Source organism: Vigna unguiculata, chromosome 10 (genome assembly GCF_004118075.2).
Source record: "Vigna unguiculata cultivar IT97K-499-35 chromosome 10, ASM411807v1, whole genome shotgun sequence".
In the NCBI taxonomy this organism is placed as follows: domain Eukaryota; kingdom Viridiplantae; phylum Streptophyta; class Magnoliopsida; order Fabales; family Fabaceae; genus Vigna; species Vigna unguiculata.
In genome coordinates this window covers 24019195-24040480 of record NC_040288.1, presented here as the reverse complement: position 1 = coordinate 24040480, position 21286 = coordinate 24019195, and the positions used below count along the sequence as shown (strand labels likewise).

At 29.9% G+C, this 21286-nt stretch overlaps 1 protein-coding gene across 2 annotated transcripts; it reads right to left on the bottom strand.

The window, feature by feature from the left end:
* Positions 1 to 882: 882 nt before the first annotated feature.
* Positions 883 to 1794, bottom strand: LOC114165084. Of its 2 annotated transcripts, none has more exons than XM_028049736.1 (3): positions 1612 to 1794; positions 1246 to 1507; positions 883 to 1069 (listed from the first exon to the last, which is right to left on the bottom strand). In XM_028049736.1, the coding sequence occupies exons 1-3, from the start codon at positions 1696 to 1698 to the stop codon at positions 1065 to 1067; spliced, it is 354 nt and encodes a 117-aa protein (XP_027905537.1). In that variant the 5' UTR covers positions 1699 to 1794; the 3' UTR covers positions 883 to 1064. The 2 variants fall into 2 exon arrangements, 1 of the variants encoding a protein (XP_027905537.1); XR_003599686.1 differs by having other exon boundaries at positions 886 to 1069; positions 1216 to 1507; positions 1612 to 1772.
* Between the last annotated feature and the right edge of the window lie 19492 nt (positions 1795 to 21286).

Genomic DNA, 21286 nt, shown 5'->3' with positions numbered 1-21286 from the left:
TATTTGTTTTTTATTTTTAATTTTGATATATTTTTATCTTCAAATTTTAAAAATAAATGAATATAATTTATTTAATTTAATGACATTAATTTGTTTAGACTGTTAAACGGCGTTCTCGATTGACATTAAATTCGGACGTGTTAAATGGTGCAAACTAAGTGCTAGTTTGAAACATGTTTGACACCTAAAAAGAATTTAACTTAGTTGAGTGAGAAGCACTATATCTATTAATTTTTTAAGTTTTGAAATCAAAATGTATAAAAGTTTAGAACATGAATGAATTCCAAATTTGGGTCAAAGTTTAGGGACTAAAAATATATTTAATCATAAAAAATATTAGAGTTAAATATATTTTAGGTCTCTTAACTTTTAGTGAAAATTGAAATTAGTCTCTCGTCAAAACTTTGGCTCAATTTAGTTTCTCAACTTTATAACTGCGTGAATTTAGTCATTTTAACTAAATTTTTCTAAGTTTATTTGATGTTTCAAACGCATTTCTAAATTAACATTGAACCAAAAATGTATCAAACGTCGTAAACAACTCAAATGCTATCATGAAATGCATTTGAAACATAAAATAAACTTTAAAAAAAATTGTTAAAGGATCAAATGTACGTAATTCTAGAATTAAGGGACTAAATTAGACCAAAGGTTTGAAGATGAACTAATTCCAATTTTCACTAAAAATTAAAGGACAAAAAACATATTTAACCCAAAATATTATATAAAATAAGACTAGTGAAACTATGTGATGAAATCTCTCCAAATTAATTTATGAATAAACTAATTTTAAGTCATAATTTTATTTTAGTTTTAAAGTTCTTCTAAACAAAGAAATTGTTATTTTGAAATATTTCATATATTTTTATTAATACTGAATATAAAGACAAACATTAAACAGCAATATAAATTAATGACAACATACAAATGTCATCATCTAATACTTTAATACATTAAATAACAGTAATACTTTTAGTCTCATATAGTCTTCAATCCATCTAATGTTCTTCCTCAGACCTTCAGCCAATCCATAGACAACTTCTTTGCTTTCCATCAACTCATTTTCAGCCTATGAAAGATCATGCAACCATAAGATATGTAACGGTGTAATATTAATAATTTATTGAAATAGATATTAGAATGCCTAAATAAATAAATAAATAAATAAATAAAGATAATGATTACTTATCGAGACAAAATTTGTATGATCCTTACAACAAAATCATGGTAACATCAGGGTTATACCCTTGCACAATGGGCATCGAACTACTGGTTGTTCTATAATTCCATAGTAAGTTTTACCACTGCATCCACAACAAAAAAGAAGAAGACTCGGAGAGTTCATAAAATCTTCATAGTTGTTGCGTAGTTGCTCAACAACTTCATCGTCTGTGAAACTAAACCCAATATCATTTTCCAGGAAAACACCTTCTCCAAAATCCACAAAAGGCCTAAAATCGTAAATCACAAATCCAGTCTCATGGTGATAGTAGTAAAGAAGATTCGACTGTAATCAGATCAAGAACAAGAAATTAGAACAACATAATATAGATATTATTTTTGACTAAAACAGAAATTTTATATCTTATCAATGTCATATGTTAGAGTTACCGGGATATCTAGAACTCTTTGCCAAGGATAAGGAACAATAGCATCTGGGTAGTCTGAAAGAAAACTGAACAATAATGTAATAGCCATGACAAAGATCAGAAAGATTTGATAGAAGGTTGTGGAAAGTTGATGTGAATCTCACAATATATATAGTGAGTTTAACATGAATTACAACTCAACATTGATATTTTCATATTAATATAAATTAATGAAACCGTTGTCACTATGCAAACTGTTCCATGAAATTTAGGAAATTTAGGAATGGTAAGAGTGAATCATATAAATAGCTTTAATCAGAAAAAAACACAATTTGTTGACTTTGGAAAGGTGAAGAAGCCACCTTTAAAATAAAGCATTAATATTACTTTTTTTTATTTGAGTGCGACAAACTAATTCCTTGTATATTTAGTCGGAAAAAAAAAAGTAAAATATTTTAGTCCCTAAACTTGAATGTGAAATTGGAATTTGTCTCTTTTTTAAATTTTAATATATTTTAGTTCCAAACTTTTACAAATGAATGGATATAGTCTTTCTAATACTCAACTGTATTAATTTTTTTATGTGACAAATGCAGTTTGAAATGACGTTTGAGTTGTTTATACTATTTTGACACATTTCAACTCAAATGACAGCCTGTTACATCATTTAACAAGTCCAATAAATTAATGCCATTAGGTTAAAAGAACATATCCATTCATTTATAAGTTTGAGGACTAAAATGTATAAAAGGTCGAGAGATGAACAAATTTTAATTTCACATGTAAGTTCTGCGATTAAAAACATACTTAAGCTATAAAAAGAATTGCTAATGATAATTTTAATATTTTTCATTTTAATTTAAGTATATCTATCTAAATAAGTTTTAAGTATTTATACATTTTGATGTTTTCAATCAAGATCTTATACTATTGAGTTCGTAAAAAAAATTATTCTCATCTAAGTATCTTATTGTTTGATTTTTTTTTATTAATAAGATTGTTATTTATATCTTCTCATTTTAATCTCACCAATCAATTCATTATTTTTCTCTTCAATTTTTTATAAACTTGTTATTTGAGAGAAAAAATTGAATTGATCGGCAAGTTAAAAAAAAGAAAATAAAAAAGTTATTAGAAAAATCAAATATTTGGATACTTGAATAAAAATTAAAATAAAATATATATTTTACACTTCATAGATAAACCTTTCCAATAAAATCACAATTAAAAATATCTAAATCTACAAGATACACAAAAAATAATTAAACTTAATTTTTTTTCTATTTTCATAAATAATTAAAAAGTTTTTAGAAAATGGCTACACTAAAGTTTAATAAAACACATTTTTATCTATTTCATGTGAAATATAAATTGCAATTTTAAATTTTAGAATATAAAACAAATTGGAAAACACAGGGTCAAAATAATATTTTGTTCATTTTAAGAATTTAAAATATATTTAAACTATAAACATTACAAGAAAACTTCTAAATAATGACAAATTTTAGTGACCAATAATGATTAAAACTATAGTAACCAATTTAGATACTAATTTACCAAACTAAAAATGATTGGTTACTAAAATAGTCACTATTAGGAATAAAAAATTATAATTGATCACTAAATTGGTCTTTAAAATTAGCTACTATGGTTTTGGCTATCAAAAAAAGTTGGTCACTAAAAATTAGCTACTACCAAAATGAGGTCGTTTCTAAATTGGTCTTTAATGACCAATTTAGTAACCAATTTAGTAATCAATTATAATTTTTTATGTATAATAGTGACTATTTCAGTAACCAATAATTATTAATTTTGTAAATTGGTATCTAAATTAGTCACTATACTAACTAAATATTTTTTTGGTTTCTAATATTGGTTTCTAATTGAGAATATTTTTGTAGTGAAAACTTTACGTTAAAATTGATAAAATTAAATGTAATTTAATATTTTCTTTTATTTAAACCATTTTATGGGCTGGACATCAATGACACTTTATATTTATATTAAATTTCAATAATTTCAATATTTTGTTCATTTTAAGAATTTAAAATATATTTAAACTATAACACTACAAGAAAACTTCTAAATAATGACTAATTTTAGTGATCAATAATGATTAAAACTATAGTAACCAATTTAGATACTAATTTATCAAACTAAAAATTATTGGTTATTAAAATAGTCACTATTATGAATAAAAAGTTATAATTGGTCATTAAATTGGTCTTTAAAATTAACTACTATGGTTTTGACTGCCAAAGAAATTTGGTCATTAAAAATTAGCTACTACCAAAATGACTTTGTTTCTAAATTGGTCTTTAATAACCAATTTAGTGACCAATTTAGTAATCAATTATAATTTTTTATGTATAATAGTGACTATTTCAGTAACCAATAATTATTAATTTTGTAAATTTGTATCTAAATTAGTCACTATACTGACTAAATAATTTTTTGGTTTCTAATATTGGTTTCTAATTGAGAATTTTTTTGTAGTGAAAACTTTACGTTAAAATTGATAAAATTAAATGTAATTTAATATTTTCTTTTATTTAAACCATTTTATGGGCTGGACATCAATGACACTTTATATTTATATTAAATTTCAATAATTTCAATATTTTGTTCATTTTAAGAATTTAAAATATATTTAAACTATAATACTACAAGAAAACTTCTAAATAATGACTAATTTTAGTGATCAATAATGATTAAAACTATAGTTACCAATTTAGATACTAATTTATCAAACTAAAAATTATTGGTTATTAAAATAGTCACTATTATGAATAAAAAGTTATAATTGGTCACTAAATTGGTCTTTAAAATTAGCTACTATGGTTTTGACTGCCAAAGAAATTTGGTCACTAAAAATTAGCTACTACCAAAATGACTTTGTTTCTAAATTAGTCTTGAATGACCAATTTAGTGACCAATTTAATAACCAATTATAATTTCTTTTGTATAACACTAACTATATCAGTAACCAATAATTATTAATTTTGTAAATTGGTATCTAAATTAGTCACTATAGTGAATAAATATTTTTTGATTTTTAATATTGGTTTCTAATTGAGAATTTTTTTGTACTGAAAACTTTACGTTAAAATTGATAAAATTAAATGTAATTTAATATTTTCTTTTGTTTAAACCATTTTATAGGATGGACATCAATAACACTTTATATTTATATTAAATTTCAATAATGTCATTCAATGAGACTTTATATTTATATTAAATTTCAATAAATTAACAATGTACGGTTATAGATAATATATGCGTTTTTCAATTGAGTATCGGACGGTGATGATGTGTATATATTGGTTTTGTCCCGTATCCACTACAATACCTAAGTATGTTCTCATCTCTTCCTTAGTTAAATTACTAAAGTACCTATAATTTATTGGATAACCTAATATATATATATATATATATATATATATATATATATATATATATATATATGTTTATTTATTTGTTATTGTCTTAGTTTTTAGTTTCGTAATTCCTTTTTTTTTCTCTCTTCTAATTATTTGTCTTGTTTTATATCTACAAAATTCACTCACATCTCCAAGATTTTTTTTCCTCTTATCACAACATTGATTACGCATTTTTCCTTTGTGCAGTTATTTTCACATGGTGTGTTATCAATTTCGGCCAATCAAATAGTTTTTAAGTACTTTGTTTATCTTTTCTCCTTTTAATATTTTTGTTCATTGTTATTATATTCACATGAGAATGTTGGACTCCTAATTTCAAGCTCAATTGAATAAATCTTTCATTTACTATGTAATGTAAAAAAGACTTATTTTTTTAATTTTTTTTTTATCCTTAATTTTGTTTGCATTTGAAGAACTTTTATTTTGCTAAAACAATATCTATTATCTCTCAATGATTTGACTAGTTCAATACTTGGAAAGCTTTATGAGATTTGTAAAGTATTTTCCATTTTACCAAATATTGAATTATATTGTTTTTTTCTTTGTGTGATGTTGTTCAATAGTTATCAAATCATTTATAGAACATACATTTGATTATTTTAACTTCTTTTTAATATTTTTACTTGTTCATTTTTATCATGTAGAAAATAATTGTATAAAGACGTTTAATTTATTATAATATAATAATTTAATGCTATTGTTATGAATTTTATTTATCACCATCTAATATAATAATTTTATATATAATAATTGGAATTTTAATCTTAAGAATACTAAAGTTATCGCACCATTAAATGGTATAGAAATGCTAAACTTTTGCATAAAAAAAAAAATCTATTTGTATTCTAAAATTAGGAAAAGAAGAGGAAAATAGAGAGGGAGCTAGCAAGGATAAAAGTTTCAGCAAACAAATCTTGGCTAGAAGGATGAAAATGTTAAAATTAAGGGAATTTGAAAAATAAGTAAAAACATCAACAAAAAATGAATTGTATTGTAGGGGTAAAAAACACTGAAAAGGGAATTTCAATACTGTTATATGGGGTTCTAGAAAGGTTAGTAAATATCAAGGATTTCAGAATCGCTGATAAATACCAGGGGTTCTAGAATCGTCGGTAAATACCAGGTATTATAGAACCGCCGGTAAATACCAGGGGTTCCAGAATCGCCGATAAATACCAGGGATTCCAGAACTGCTGGTAAATACTAAAGGTTTCAAAACCGTCGGTAAATACCAAAAGTTTCAAAACCATCGGTAAATACCAGAGGTTTCAAAACCGCCAATAAGTGTTGCTTTACCAAAGGTTAGTCAAAACTACTGGTAATATGTTAACAACACTGGTTTTTCTAAGGGAAAGCAAACCGCGGGTAACACCTTTAGCGGGGGTTAAAATAACCCTTGTTAAAAATAATTTTTCTTGTAGTATTAATATGCTTCTTGCATTTAATATTATGTGTACTTCATTTAATATTATGTATATTTAATATATTCACTATTATGTATTTGTTTTATTTATATACATACAAATAAGTATATAGGAACATTTGTGTCTAATCTTTAAAATAATAAAAAATAAAAATATCATTCAACATAATTATTGTAATAAATTAATTAAGAACTTATTTTTAAAATTTATATTAAAATTTTAAAAAAATATATACATAAAAAGTTATGATACTATTTTCTAATAAAATTGTATAATTTTATAATTAAATAATAGAAATACTGCTAAATTTTCACAAAAATAAAAATAAAGTTACAGTAAAATATGTACAAAAAATAAGTATAAAATATTTCAAATTTCATTTAAAAAACAATAAATTATTCAATAAAAAATCATTTTAATTTTAATGAGTATTTTTTTAATTAATAAAAACTAGAATATAAATACAAACATACAAAATCTAGTCTCATTATTAATATTCTTTAATTTTTTTTATTAGTTTTAGTGTAACAACCCAAGAAATATAATATTTTTAATATCTTAAATTTATACAAACATACAAACTAAATATTAAACAACCTAGTCATATGGATAAGAGAAATTTATACAAAATACAAACCTGGTGTAGATGTATGTAGTATTTCATAAACTAGAGTCTTTCAAAATATATAAGTTACTAAAGTTCTTCACAATACAAAATAAGACTAATCAAACTACACCATATCATGTATATCTATGTACATCATTCCAAAGAAACAACAAGTACATCCCTCAGCCTATTGGTTAGCACTATCACCACCTAAAACCTCGTTTATGATCATGTCATAGAAGCAATCATTGTAAAAGAGACACAAATAACCAACAAACAAAGAAGGGTAAACTAATGTTAAGTTAGACATTCACATACAATTTTTAATTTTTTATTTATTTAAAGATCTATTACAATCAAACTAGCAAATATTCACTTCATATATTATAAAATGATTCTCATTCATTCAAAACATATGACCTACACTTAATTATCCAAACTTTATGCATCCACTCGGACTCTAGAAGCTTTTGCTTTGTCATGTAAAAAGGAAATACTCAATGTTACAATTTTAATAGTGGTACTTGGTTCTCCTCTCTCATGACAAAGTGAGTTTACTTATAGCCTAAAAGTAATGGAATCCACCACCCCAAGACAAACTATACGAACCTCTTTCCCTCTCACCACTTATACTCCTTCCTTTACACGAGTTTGTGAGTCTAATAGAGTATAAGGATAGCTTCCAATGAGTGTTCCTAGTAAATGCATAACACTAGACTCAATTGTCATAACCTTCCTCCTTAGGAATGATATGACAACACAATTCAATTACAATAATAGAGATATCATATTCCTTTAACCATACAACATTTCCTTGAATCATTCACATATGTCACTTGAATTAACTCCTTAAATAATTCAAACCTAAAATCTATAGACTCGCCCAATGAGCACATACACTATCTCCGTAAGAAGCCCCTCGAGGTTCAATCGTCCAACGACTGTATGTCTCACTTAGTGAGTCCAGTAGTGGAACCAAATTTAGAATAATCTGCCTAGTATGATAAACTTGCTCAGCAAGTCCCAATTCTCCTAAATTTTTGCCAAAATCAAATTTGGCATTTTCTCAGCAAAAGTCTGGTCGTCCAGCAAGTAGAACTCCTAAAACTCTCTACCAAATTCATCTTTTACTATGACCAAGCGAGAATGGGGCTCGACTAGTGAGAATGGGGCTGGCCCAATGAGTCTACACAATGTTGACATCAAAATCTAGTAATTTTCCCCTGCCAACCATACCAACAATGCATCTCATTCTTTATACAATATTTAGACAATTGTTCCATCTAATAATCATCTAATTTACAAGTTCACTACTCATCTATATCCAACAGAACCTGGAAAAAATCCCAATATGTCACATACACATTAAATATTGTATTTGAATTCTCTATATCACATTTTACTAAAAATACTTGCCAAGATACATACAAATTATTATACCATTTTAGGTTCACTACACAACAAAAACCAATTGGAAACCATTGTAGTGTTCTTCTTTTTATAAAAAAACACCACTACTCTAAAACCATTTTCTATGTTCTCACATTATCCTCAATAACAAAAAAATTTCGGCCTTGAAAATTTACTCACTAAAGGAGAGATGAGGTAACATTTTCTCATATCCTTCTTCAACTCCCAAGCCACATCTCTTGTTCTAGAATCCTACAACTCCCTAACTAGACTGATTGGCTTTCCTTTAAGTTGCTTAGTTTGTCACTTCTCTATTCTCACAGGCTATACATCCACAAACAAATTCTCCTTTACTTCTACCTCACCAACCTCGAAAACATGTGCAAGATCTGACAAATATTTCCTGAACTAGGTCACATGAAACACATTGTATAGCCATGACAAGTGGTAAGGTAAAGCAACCTCATAAGCTACTAGACCTATCCTCTACAATATCTAATAAGGTCCAATGTACTTAGGGGAGACCTTTCTGGACTAGATAACCCTTCCCACACCAGTGGTTCGGTCACCCTAAGAAAGACGAACCTTCTTCTCTGATTAGCATATGACTTATGCCTACTCTATAAGGTTTTCATCGTATCATGTATCTTCTTAACTTTTTTCTATTATCTGACTAACAAGTATGGCTCAACTAATATTGCTTCCCCATCTTGATACCATCAAAGTGGTGTCCTGCATCTCCTCCTATACAGTGCTTCATATAGCACCATTCAATATTAGCGTGATGATTGCTATTATAGGTGAACTCCACAATGGTAACATTTCATCCTAACTCCAAGATGATTCAACACACATGTTCTGAGAAAATCTTTAAAAGACTAAATAGTCTCTCAAATTGCCCACCCATTTGAGAATGATAAGAAAAACTCATTCTCAAATGATTCCTTAAAACATATTGTAGTGGCTGCCAAAATTGGGAAGTGAATGTAGGATCCCTATTTGAAATAATACTTGATGGCACTCCATGCAGACTCACTACCTTCTTGAAGTACAACTAAGCCAGCTTGAACATAGGCATCCTAAGATTAACTAGCAGGAACTGAGCATTTTTCTTCAACATATCCACCACCACTTATATTGCATCATTGCCCCTCACCACTCGTGGTAAATGAGTAACAAAGTCCATTGCAATGTTATCCCAATTCAACTCAGGCACCTCTAGCTATTGTAGTACACTACGTTGTGATAATGTTTTACTTGAGCTTTATGACAAGCTAAACATGCTACAATATAAAGAGCTAGGTCCTTCTTCATCCCTGACCACCAAAATGCTAGATCACAATCATGGTACATCTTAGTCATGACTAGGTGCATGCGAATAGCACCCTTGTGCCCTTCCTCCAACACTGAGCATTATGGAGAACTTAATTCCCTATTTAGAGGCTACCCAAGCACTTCATTGGGAATACACCCATATACTCTTAAAATACTACTATCTGACTACACCCTTTCTCTTGTTCAACTTCCATCTTCGTCAATATTACATAACAAGATGCTCCTTCCTTGAACTCTCCCAAAACTTGTTGTGCAGACAGTACATCTACCTCCTTTGAATTTGTAAACAACACTATCCTTTGATCACAATCTATAATAACGTAATGAATAAATAACCAATCCATTCCTAAGATTATATCTAGATCTTGGTAAATATATCAAATTGATCTTGAACTTGTGTACGTATATAATCATGAGGCATTTAGCACACACAAAACACATAGACACAACACTAGAGATTGGAGTCAATACACTAAGATCATACTGAAACTCTTTGACTGATAAAATCAAGTCTCTCATATAGACATATGATACAAAAGAGTGTGTCGCTCTTGAGTCAAACAGCACATGCGGACTCCTACCACCAACCAAACATTCACCACAAACCAAGTTAAGTACTCTTGAAGACTCTGCACCAGATAATGCATAAACTTTGTTTGTTGCTTGGGTCTAGCAATTCCCCTACTTCCCTACTCTTGCTGAACTGCCCTTATAGGTACTCTAACTTTCCTGATGTTAGGACAATCCATTTTATATTGCCTTTCTCGTTCACACGAGTTGCATTTCTTAAAGTTCGCCTTCTGAGGGAACTCCTGCATGACATGAGGTCCTCCATATCTATAGCACTTTAGACGTATGTTTTGTTAGTGCTAATAAGGGTTTCCAAACCTCTGGGGTTGAGGCTTGAAATATGGCTTTTTCTTCTTTTCATGTTTGTGCTTACTCCCAAATGGTCCACCCACCTATAACCTTTTAACTTGCCATTACTTTTCAGCTTTTCTACTACCTTTTCATTCTCTATTAGAGTAGGGAAATCTCTAATAGGCAAAGGAACTACCATGTCATTTATCTCATGCTTAAACCTGAACTCAAACTTTATACACCTTCCACTAGTGCAGTAAGGGCTTTTTGCCCCAGTTATTTTTCTCATTTTGCCTCGAGTCTGGAACCGAGGCATATTGGGGTGAGGCCAAAAGGTACCCCCTGTTGGCCTCGGTTGTTACCCAAAGCCATAGAGTCCCTTTTCTGCCTCGGGTCCATGAGAACCGAAGCCATAGGATAAAAATATATTTTTTTAATTAAATTTTTCGCGGCACAGATCTGAAAGTCGATTTTTCGCCGGACTAGAACCAGAATCGTTTCATCCCGCAACACCAGAATAAAACAACTCCATCCCTGCAATGAACGCGAACCAGAATCCCCAATCCCAGCAATGAACGCGAACCAGAATTCCCCATCGATGAACCACCATTGTCGCAGCGATGAACGCGAACCACCACTGCAAGCTATCATCGGCGCTACTGCGACGAACAGCAAGAAGACAGGAAGAGCTCACCAGGAACCATGAACGCGAGAACGATGACGATGTAGATTCACGACCTTTGTTGCGGTGACGGTGGCTTTCTGCAGCGGCGGAGATCTCGACGGTGGTTCCTCTAGTGGAGCGCGATGGCGATCTCGCGAAAGGTGCTGCCATGGTGGATCGCGTCGCCGCGTTGCAAATCTGGTGCCCTGTTTTCGTGTCGCAGTGGTGGCCGGCGCCGATCAAGTTCGTGTTTTTGTGCCCTAATTAAATTATTTGGCCCCGGTTCAGTGCCACCCGAGGCCAAAGATGTATCCTTTTGGCTTCAGGTCTGTTCAACAGAAGCATATAAGCACCTTTTGGCACCAGTTTTTTTTGAACCGAAGCCTATAACCCCTTTTGGCCTCAGGTTTTTCTTGAACCGAGGCATAAAAGTTGCCTGAAATTTCAAAAATGCCACAGCGTCGTTATATGCTTCGGTTCCTTGCCAACCGAGGCCTATAAGGCGAGGTAAAAATGCAATTCTGCACTAATGTTCATTCTTCATTCTTGGCCAAAGTATAGAAGTAAGGTAGGTGTTTGAACTATTTTTCATATTCTGTCAGTACCATATCTCCTTGTACCAACTATAGAAACTCTTCCTCATTGGAGTATCTAACACTTTATAGAAATTACTCCTCGAGAAACTTCTTCTTGAAACTATCCTAGGATATAAATTTTCCGTTCTCCTCCATGATCAACTTCATATTAGCCCACCAATGTTTTGCTTCCCTTGATAAGATGTACATAGTGTTAGCAATCTACTCTCCTTATGGCACCTCTTAGCATCAAACACCCTTTCCAACTCTTCATCCACTAGTCTACCTAATATGGGCTTGTCTTCCCATCAAACTATTTAGGACTATACTTCAAAAAGTCATCCAAAGTCCATTCAAATGGCTGAGAACTTTGGGGTTTAAAAGCCCCAACTGTGGCCTTGTTGGCTTGTGACTGTTACAGAGTAGCCATATGTTTCTATTGAGAGGCTTTATCTTCTAGCCCCATTACTTCCATCTGTTCCAAAGCGGCATATTGTTGTTGTACATTGATGCACTCTACTGTTAGAAAGTTGCAACCATGGTCTCTATTGCCCTAATCAAATTGGGCATGGTTGATGAGGGTGAAGGTGGAAGGGTTGGTGGCCTACGTGCCATAACCCTTTGTTCACTCTTGGAAAGATAACACAATCATAGTCTAACTCAAAACTTTATCTATATACCTTCTAATCCCTTATAACACTAAATACTCAAGCATCATAGACCCAAACACACAAATCACCAAAGAATAAGACCAAGCTCTGATACAAAAAATGTAACAACCACTAACATATAAAAGGCCTTTTATGTATGGTGTTTTTGGCTGTTTACGTCCGACCTAGGCCAGATGTATATTTGGGAGACATAAGTTTAGGTATGTTAAAATAACAAATGTAAATTTACATTTGATGCTTACATAACATATATAAAATTTGATAGTTATGTCTGGCCCCCTTGTTGTCAAATGTAAATTGACGTTTGATCCCCTCGTGCTGAGAAAGAGAGAGAGAAAGAACCATGTCAGCAATCATCCCCTACCCATATAGGGTTTCTCACACAACACCAATACATGAAAAAAAAAATAAAAGAAAAACTCTTCCAAACCTAATTTTTTGACCATCATATCATATTCCAATGTGTCTTTTGATTAGTTAAAAAACATTACAAAACTAAAACACTTGCATAACAAAATAAATCTTTCTAACCAAATCTTGTTATATCTTTACAATTAAGATATAAAAACAAGTTTAAACAAGTTAAAACATGTTGAAACAATTAAAATGGTTAAAATAGCTAAGGTAGTTAAAACATTTAGCTCCTCTCGCATAAAAAAATCCAAACTTTCTTTTACCTACAAAGCTAACACATTGTAACTCAAATCCATGACACTACATAAACAATTAAAGATAAACACAAGTTGACTCTCCTAACCTAGATAATCCAAGGTTTAATCTAACCATTTTTAGTCTTCAACTGACTCATGTTTCTCTTTCAAAGAACTCTTGATGTTTCACTCTCTATACCACTTAAAACTTCTGGATTTGAATTGTGAGTACCTAGAAAATGGTATTTTAGAATTGATAGTGTCTTTAAACTAGTGAGACTAAATTATTTTAGTATTAAATTTCTTAAGTATAAATAAAAGTTTTATAAATAAGTTTTATTATTTTAAAACATACTATCTCTTTAGAAATCACTTTTCTAAAAATTCTTTGCCTTTTCTTTAAGTTTTCTCACCCTCTGTTCATTTGTTTGAATACCTAAGACAACTAGAGTGATCCTCGCAGAGAGTTTTTCAAGTTCAAATAATTAACTTCTCAAATTGAGTAAGTTGGTTTTTTGCTCTTTTTCTTGGTTCAAATTGTTTTCTCTTTGCATATAAGCTTCCTTCTCTTGCATGTGTACTTTTTGTCATTAATATGGGTCCCTGTTGATAAGTGATCATAATGGTATGGCTTGATCATTTTTGTGATGTTTCTATGTGTAGATAGAGCATCATGTGAGGTTAAAGGAGTCATGTTAATTTTAGAGTTGTTTAAGAGGTAAAGGAAGCTAGTCTATGTTCTTATACTTTGTCTATATTTGCTGACTAAATAATGTATGATTGGCATTGTAGAAGAATTAGATAGATTTTGATTAGTGTTTAGTTGTTTGGTGTTAAGAGTTGATATCATGTATTTTTGCTTTTTATTTATGATCACATGATTTTTTCTTGGTGTTCAATTGTGGTTTTGAATGTGTGATTGAGTGAGGAAATGGTGATTAAGCAATTGCCTAATTGGTACTGATTTGGAAGTGTTTTTGAAAGTTGTTTGAAAAGTACCAAATTGTGAAATTAACCAATCAAAACTCTCTCTATTGTGATCCTTCTACAATTGGATTGAGCGACAACAGAGCAAACATTTTCAAACCTGTAAGAAATTTTTCTCCAAGGCTAGGCACTAGATGGTTTTGTTGGGCACCACTTTGATAGTGGGTCTTTGTCGTTCGACGTCACCTTGTGCCACTAAGCACAATTCTTAAGAATTATTCCAGAGGGGTTCTAGGGGCCCTGCTACTAGGCTTTAAACGCTTGTGAAGGTGGTGTTGGGTGTGCCTTTTTATTGTTGTGCCTCAATTATGTTTTATGTATTTTGTAAGCATATTTTTCATGATTTTATGATATTATTGGTTATCATAAGGATATTCTTGGTTTGTAAAGTGAGACAATGGTATGAATGGATGAATTATTAGGTATTTCTAGGGAGAAAACCCTATTGAATGTGTGATTCATTAGAATGTGTCTTGACGTAAGGATTGTTCCATCACATGGAGCTATCTTGAACTCTACTAAATATTCATACTTATGTAGAAGAGGATGGTTAGGTGTTGCGAGTGGCAGGAGGTCATGTCATAAGGATGGCCTTAAGATTCTTATGACCTTGATACATATTAACCTTGTGCATGACAACTCAACAAAGCAATATTTTACCACTATAAGTGCATGGCATCATGAGTTTGACTCAGATGCACTTATCTGAATAAATTGAGTCTAGAAGAGTTTGATTCTGTGATTGATTTTATGTGATAATTGAATGACTTATTGTATTGTAGATGTATGTTATCTTTTTTTTGGCTAGCTTGCCATGTTGTGTGTTTTTATGGTTGTTGTGTTTGTCTTCTTCTCTTTGCAATGATCATCTTATTGGTGCAAACATATGAAGATGCATGTGTAAGTGCACCTCTTATGGATGAGGAACCAACTATTTGAGTCGTAGGGAGATATTAGATCATGTTAGGTATAGTTTGGTCATAGAACCATAGTAGAGTAGCTTAAGATGTATATGTGTTATATTATTATAGTCTTATCTTTTGGATGGTTATACTAATATACAATATACCTTGGATTATCTACCTTTGACTATTAATTATGAAATATTCTATTTTAGTAGTATGATACTATTAAAATGTGATCTTAGAGGAATACTAAATTATTTGAATGCTTCAACTCTCACCCATTTTACTTTACTTGTGTAAAACATTTAACCTAAGAAACAAATTTTATCTCTTACGAGATTTGAAAGACAAAATACTATAATAAAATGATTAAGATTTTAGTAATAAATCTGATCTCATATCTATTAGTAAGCAACCTTGGGGCAAAGATTTAATGAAGAAAAGTGCATGAGCTCACATGAGGTTGATGAAGAATTGATGAAGATGCATTGGTGAACAAGTTTCTTGTTGTTAAATATGGAAATGAAGTGAAGAATATAAAGTTTATATATGGTATTACATTTGCAGGCTATATGACATAGGTTAGATATCCTTTTGTCTTAGTGTGTCCTTATCAATTTGTTAAAATGATTTTTAACCGGTTAAAAGACTTGTTGCGTATAGTTTTGGTATGAATGAATTCAATCAATTAAATTATTTTTCAATCGACTGATTTCAGTTAAGTTAAGTGAAATTAACAGATTGTACGAACAAATCAACCTGTTGAATTCACTTATGACCAAGCTATATAAGTTGGTTTTTAAAGAGATGAGGCATAATTTTGAGTTTTTGAGCGCGAAAAATATTCAATTCATCTATGGAAAACTCTCTCTCTTAGAATCACACAACTACATTGGTAGTTGAAGATCATGGTTGATCTTGGAGGCTTTTTGGCTTAGTTGGAGCTTGAAGAACTTGTGTTTTGTAGTTCTTGTGCCTCTAGTTGTGTTCATGGTGTAATTTCAGGTCTGTAAGTGAGATTCTTACTATGTTTAGGTTGAGATCTTTGTATGTTTCAAAAATCTTGGTGTTTTCATTATTAAAAAGTGTAATCTTGGTGTGAGTTTTGTAGAACTTTTGATAATAATGGAAAATCAGGCTTAGATTTCTTGGTAAACTGGATGTAGCTATGTGATTGAGTGAACTAGTATAAAAACAAGTGTGTGATCCTTTTTCCCTCATCTTGTTCATTTTTAAACTCTTAAGAAAACAAAGCAAATCAATCTTTGTTAACTTTGCATGTGTATTGTGTTACAACTTTAGCTTTCTGATTTCATGGTCTGATTGATTCAAAGAAAAAAGGTTTTAAGCTTTCGAAAAATTTTATATAGCCAATTCAAACCCATTTCTTGGCTAAACCAACCATTTCATCACTTACAATATCTCATCCAAATAACTTAACAAAAACCTTGTTATACACACACACACACACACACACACACGCACATACACGCACACGCACACACACACACACACACACGCACACATGCACACACACACGCACACACACGCACACACACACACGCACACACACACACGCACACACGCACGCACACACACACACACGCACACACACACACACACACACACATATATATATATATATATATGTATATATATTCCCATAATATATTATCATTAGGCTAATTATTTATTTGATCCCTGATTTCTCCCAAAAATGTCAAGTTGGTCATCCTATTTTGTTGTAGCCTCAATTGGTCCCGATTTATGAAAAATTGATGCAATTTGATCCTTTTCGTTAAATTTCTTGAAATGGGTTAAGAATTTTTCATCAAACCAACAAAAAAAATCATCCTTAATAACAACTCCAATTTTAATGAAAAGTCATCTATTTGTTTTAAGAAATATAATGAAAAGGACCTAATTGCATCATTCTTTTAAAAAATTAGGACCAAATTATATCAATTTTCATAAATTAGGACCAAATTAAGAAAAAAACGGAATGACCAACTTGACATTTTTAAATGAAAATAGGGACTAAATGAGTAATTAAAGTTTATGTGTAAATCTCTCTTTTTCTGCCCTAATTTTTAAAGGGTTGCCCCTAATCTAATGGGTCTAAGGGCTGGCCCATAGGGTGTCCAAGGCCCCAAAGGCAGCCAAACCCCTCTCACTTATGTCATTCTTGCAGAAACAATACTCTCACACTCTCATTTTCCCTAAGAGGCTCTAGTAGGGTTTAGCCCCAATCTTGGTCAAGTAGCTCAACCTAATTTCTTGCTCCATGTAAGTTATTCTCCAGCTCATACTTCTCTTCTCTAGGCATATGTTCGTATTTTCCAATTAGGGTTTCGTAGTAAACTCATTTTAAAATTTTTTCTGCTATCTTGTTCAGTTCATAAATCTGTTTCGTGAGCTGTCGTGCTCGGCTATTGGGTGTCGAAGTCCTTGCTAGCTTATTTCCAGGTAAGGGAAGCTAGGATTTATGTATTTAAAGTTATTTTGCCAATTTTTGGTCTGTTTGTATGGCTGTGATGCTTGAATGAGGTTGTTGGTAGAATAAAAATGTATGGTGTGCGAGTATGTTTGATTGATGTGGCGCTACTATTTTTCTACATTGCGCACTTTTCGTAAAATGAAGATTCCTACTGTGTTAATCGTTGGATCGAGTTGAAATTTTAACAGTTGATTCTTAACACAAAATTCTTGACTTTGACCGGTCGGATCTTTAATCGGAGCTCTGTCGTGAGAGCAATTTTTATCGCAAGGTCATTGTAGTTTGGTTGTTGACAACACTGAACACTTTTCGTAAAATGGACGTTACTACTTGGTTAACCGTTGGTTCGAGTTGATATTTTAATAGCTGATCCTTAACACATAGTTTTTAACTTTGACTGGTCCGATCTTGAATCGAAGCTCTGTAATGAGGATTTGGTTATAAAGGTTGGCATGAGAGTTATGTGGAATATAAATCTTTCTTGATTGATTGAGTATGATTGGTTTGTGTTAGTGCATAATTCCTTGGAATCTCTAGGTGAGATTTCAGGGTCGTGCTTTAGTGGTCGGGACGTAATTCCATGGCCCTTGTTAGTGGGTGTCCATGGTGGTGCCCCATCTATATAACTTGGTAAGGATTCAAGGTAAGGATTGCATCCTGACACTCTAAGGAGTCAGTTAGTCTCACTTAAAGCGGACTGACTCCTGTGGTGAGAGTAGCAAGAGGCCTGAAACTCATTAAGGGCTAACCTTGTGTGTGAGGGAATTGATTCATTGTAACACTTGTAACACATAGCTCGGGGGTGAGCAGAGGTATCCACCACAAGTGCAAGCATCCGTTGAATCCGACCAGGTTATATGTATCTGGATGAGTCGAGTCGAGTCTTAGTGTATTGATTTGAAAGTCATAACATGCTTAGGTGTTGTATGTATATTGGACCGTGAAAGTATACCTAATTGCATGATGAAAATCTTTTTGGTTTAGCTTACCCTTTGCTTGTTTGATTGCTTGTATGTTGTTCTTCTACTTTTGCGATGATCATCAATTTATTGATGGGAGCAGATGTGAGAGGAAATCGTGGTCAACAGGGGAGAGATAAATCCGCTGCATAGTCTTCCTAGGCTGGACTTCTAGTGCTGATTGAGCTTTTCTTTTAGGGCAATGGCCCATGTATTGTCTGGCCTTTGGGCTTCTTTTTTTGAAAACTTTGTCGTTATTCCTCTATGTTTTATTTTGGCAACGTGGTATGTCTTGGTTACTGTACGGAGTTGTGATTGTACTCCAAGACTACTTAACATATTATTCTACATGACGTTTCCTTTTAATTTGGTTTATTAATTAAATGGGACGTTACATTATGATTATATACGATTATATATGATAGTAAAATTATTATTTTAATTATAAAATTAAACAATTTTTATTTATTTTATATGTAGTTTTATAATTAAAAAAATATTAGATTTAACAAAACCATCAAATAAAAAACCGTTAAATATAAAAACAAATTGTCAATTAAAGAGTAAAATTTGTAAAATAGTTATTTTAATTTCAAAAAAAACTATTTAAATAGTAAAATTAAAAAGTAAATGTGTAAAAAAAAGAAAAATCCTTTATATATTAAAATATTATTTTAACTATACATATCATTATAAATTAAATCTTCTGAATTAAATAACCAATAAACTATTTTTCTTATCATAATATTTTTAAAATAAAATAAATCTTTTTAAAGTTTAACTAACAAGTTGTTTTAATCTTATATATACATCTTTAATTTACATAGGAAATATTTCATATGTAATTTATCCATCATAACTTACAAAATCATTTGTACTTAATATTTTACGAATTTCATTATCTATAAATAAATTCCTAAGTAACATTACCTATGAATATTTTTTCGTATATAAATTTACTTGCAACTATTTTGAATATGACTTTTTTTTTCATATGTAATATGTGGGTAATTAATTACCTACAAATTTTATAAATTACATATAAATTTTGTTGATGAAAAAAAATATTTTTTTTAATATATTTATGATTTTTTAATCAAAAGATAAAATAAAATATAATGAAATATATATCAAAATATTTATGACATATTTATTTTTTATTAACTTTTGAAATTATATGATGCAAAATAGAAACTAAAATGTTCTTTACAAATATAAAAGTAATGTATTAAAATTATGCACAAAGAATAGTTAAATAACTCAATTCTGGTTATTAATTAATTGTTATGGATATTATATCTATTAAAAGTAATAAATAAAATATTTAATAAAGTCATAAATTTTTATTATATTACTTTAAACTTATGGTGTATGTTTAATATTTACATATAAAATTATAAATAATGTATTAATGACATTAAATGATTTATGATAAAGATACAACAATCTCAGTCAATATATATTAATCAATAAAGAACATTAAATTTATTTGATGGTATTAAATGTTATGTATATATTATAATTTACAATGCGTTAATCTTCTGAATTGAATATTTTAGGTATTTTAAAATGTCTTTAGCTAAAACAATTCATTAAATGCATTTAATATAAATTAATAATCTAGACTTTGGGTCAAAGTTAGAGAATGTTAGACTCAGAAGTAAAATCATTTCATATATTCTTTCTATTGTTTGAGTATTCAAATTATTTTTATATAACTATAATGTTCAAAGTTTAAAATAAATGTAATTTATATATATATATATATATATATATATATATATATATAATGTTTAATTATATACATATATATTTCCTCTTTATAACAGTCATTTAATGTTTTTTTTATAAAAGTTAAAGAAAATATTTTATTTTTTATTTGTAATATAATTTTAAATTAGTAATTCGTTAGATATTATTTTAGTTTTCTTATATTTCAATGTATAGTCATTTAATGTTTTTTTTTATAAAAGTTAAAGAAAATATTTTATTTTTTATTTGTAATATAATTTTAAATGAGTAATTCGTTAGATATTATTTTAGTTTTCTTATATTTCAATGTATATTTATGTGTTATTAAAATTTCTCGTTATTATTATAACTATTATTTCTCTTTCATATTACTTAAATTAAGAAGACAATTGAAATTAAAATTATGATAGCATGAACATATGTTTGGATAAAGAATTTTATAATTTTTAAAACATTTAAATGGATTGAATTTAAATTAATACTATTTTAAATTCTTTCATTTCTTAAATGTTTAGAATGGATAAGGCAATTAAAATTTAGTAAATTTTAATATTTTTTTTGGATTAATTATTTCAATTACAACTAAATTGAAAAACTTATTTTAATATCAAATATTTGTTAAAAATTAAAAAAAAAAATCAACATTCATAACCTTTTGTAATGAATCTTGATTGCAATTTTTTTTATATATATTTGGAAAAAAAGTTTCTTAATCTACATAAACAAAAATATTTTCAAGTTATGAAATATTATATCGAGTTAGACCCAAATAAGATAGCACAACTTTAGACTTGTGTAAGGTTGAGCCAAGTAAGCCCAAGTTAAAGTCAAGCCAAATAGACCCTAACATAGGTTAAATTAAGCCGATTTAGGACCATTTTGGTCTAAGTGGGATGAGGCCCAAGTGGAGTTGACCCAACCTAGGTCAAGCTGAGTTGACTTAGGTCAGGGTCAAGTTGA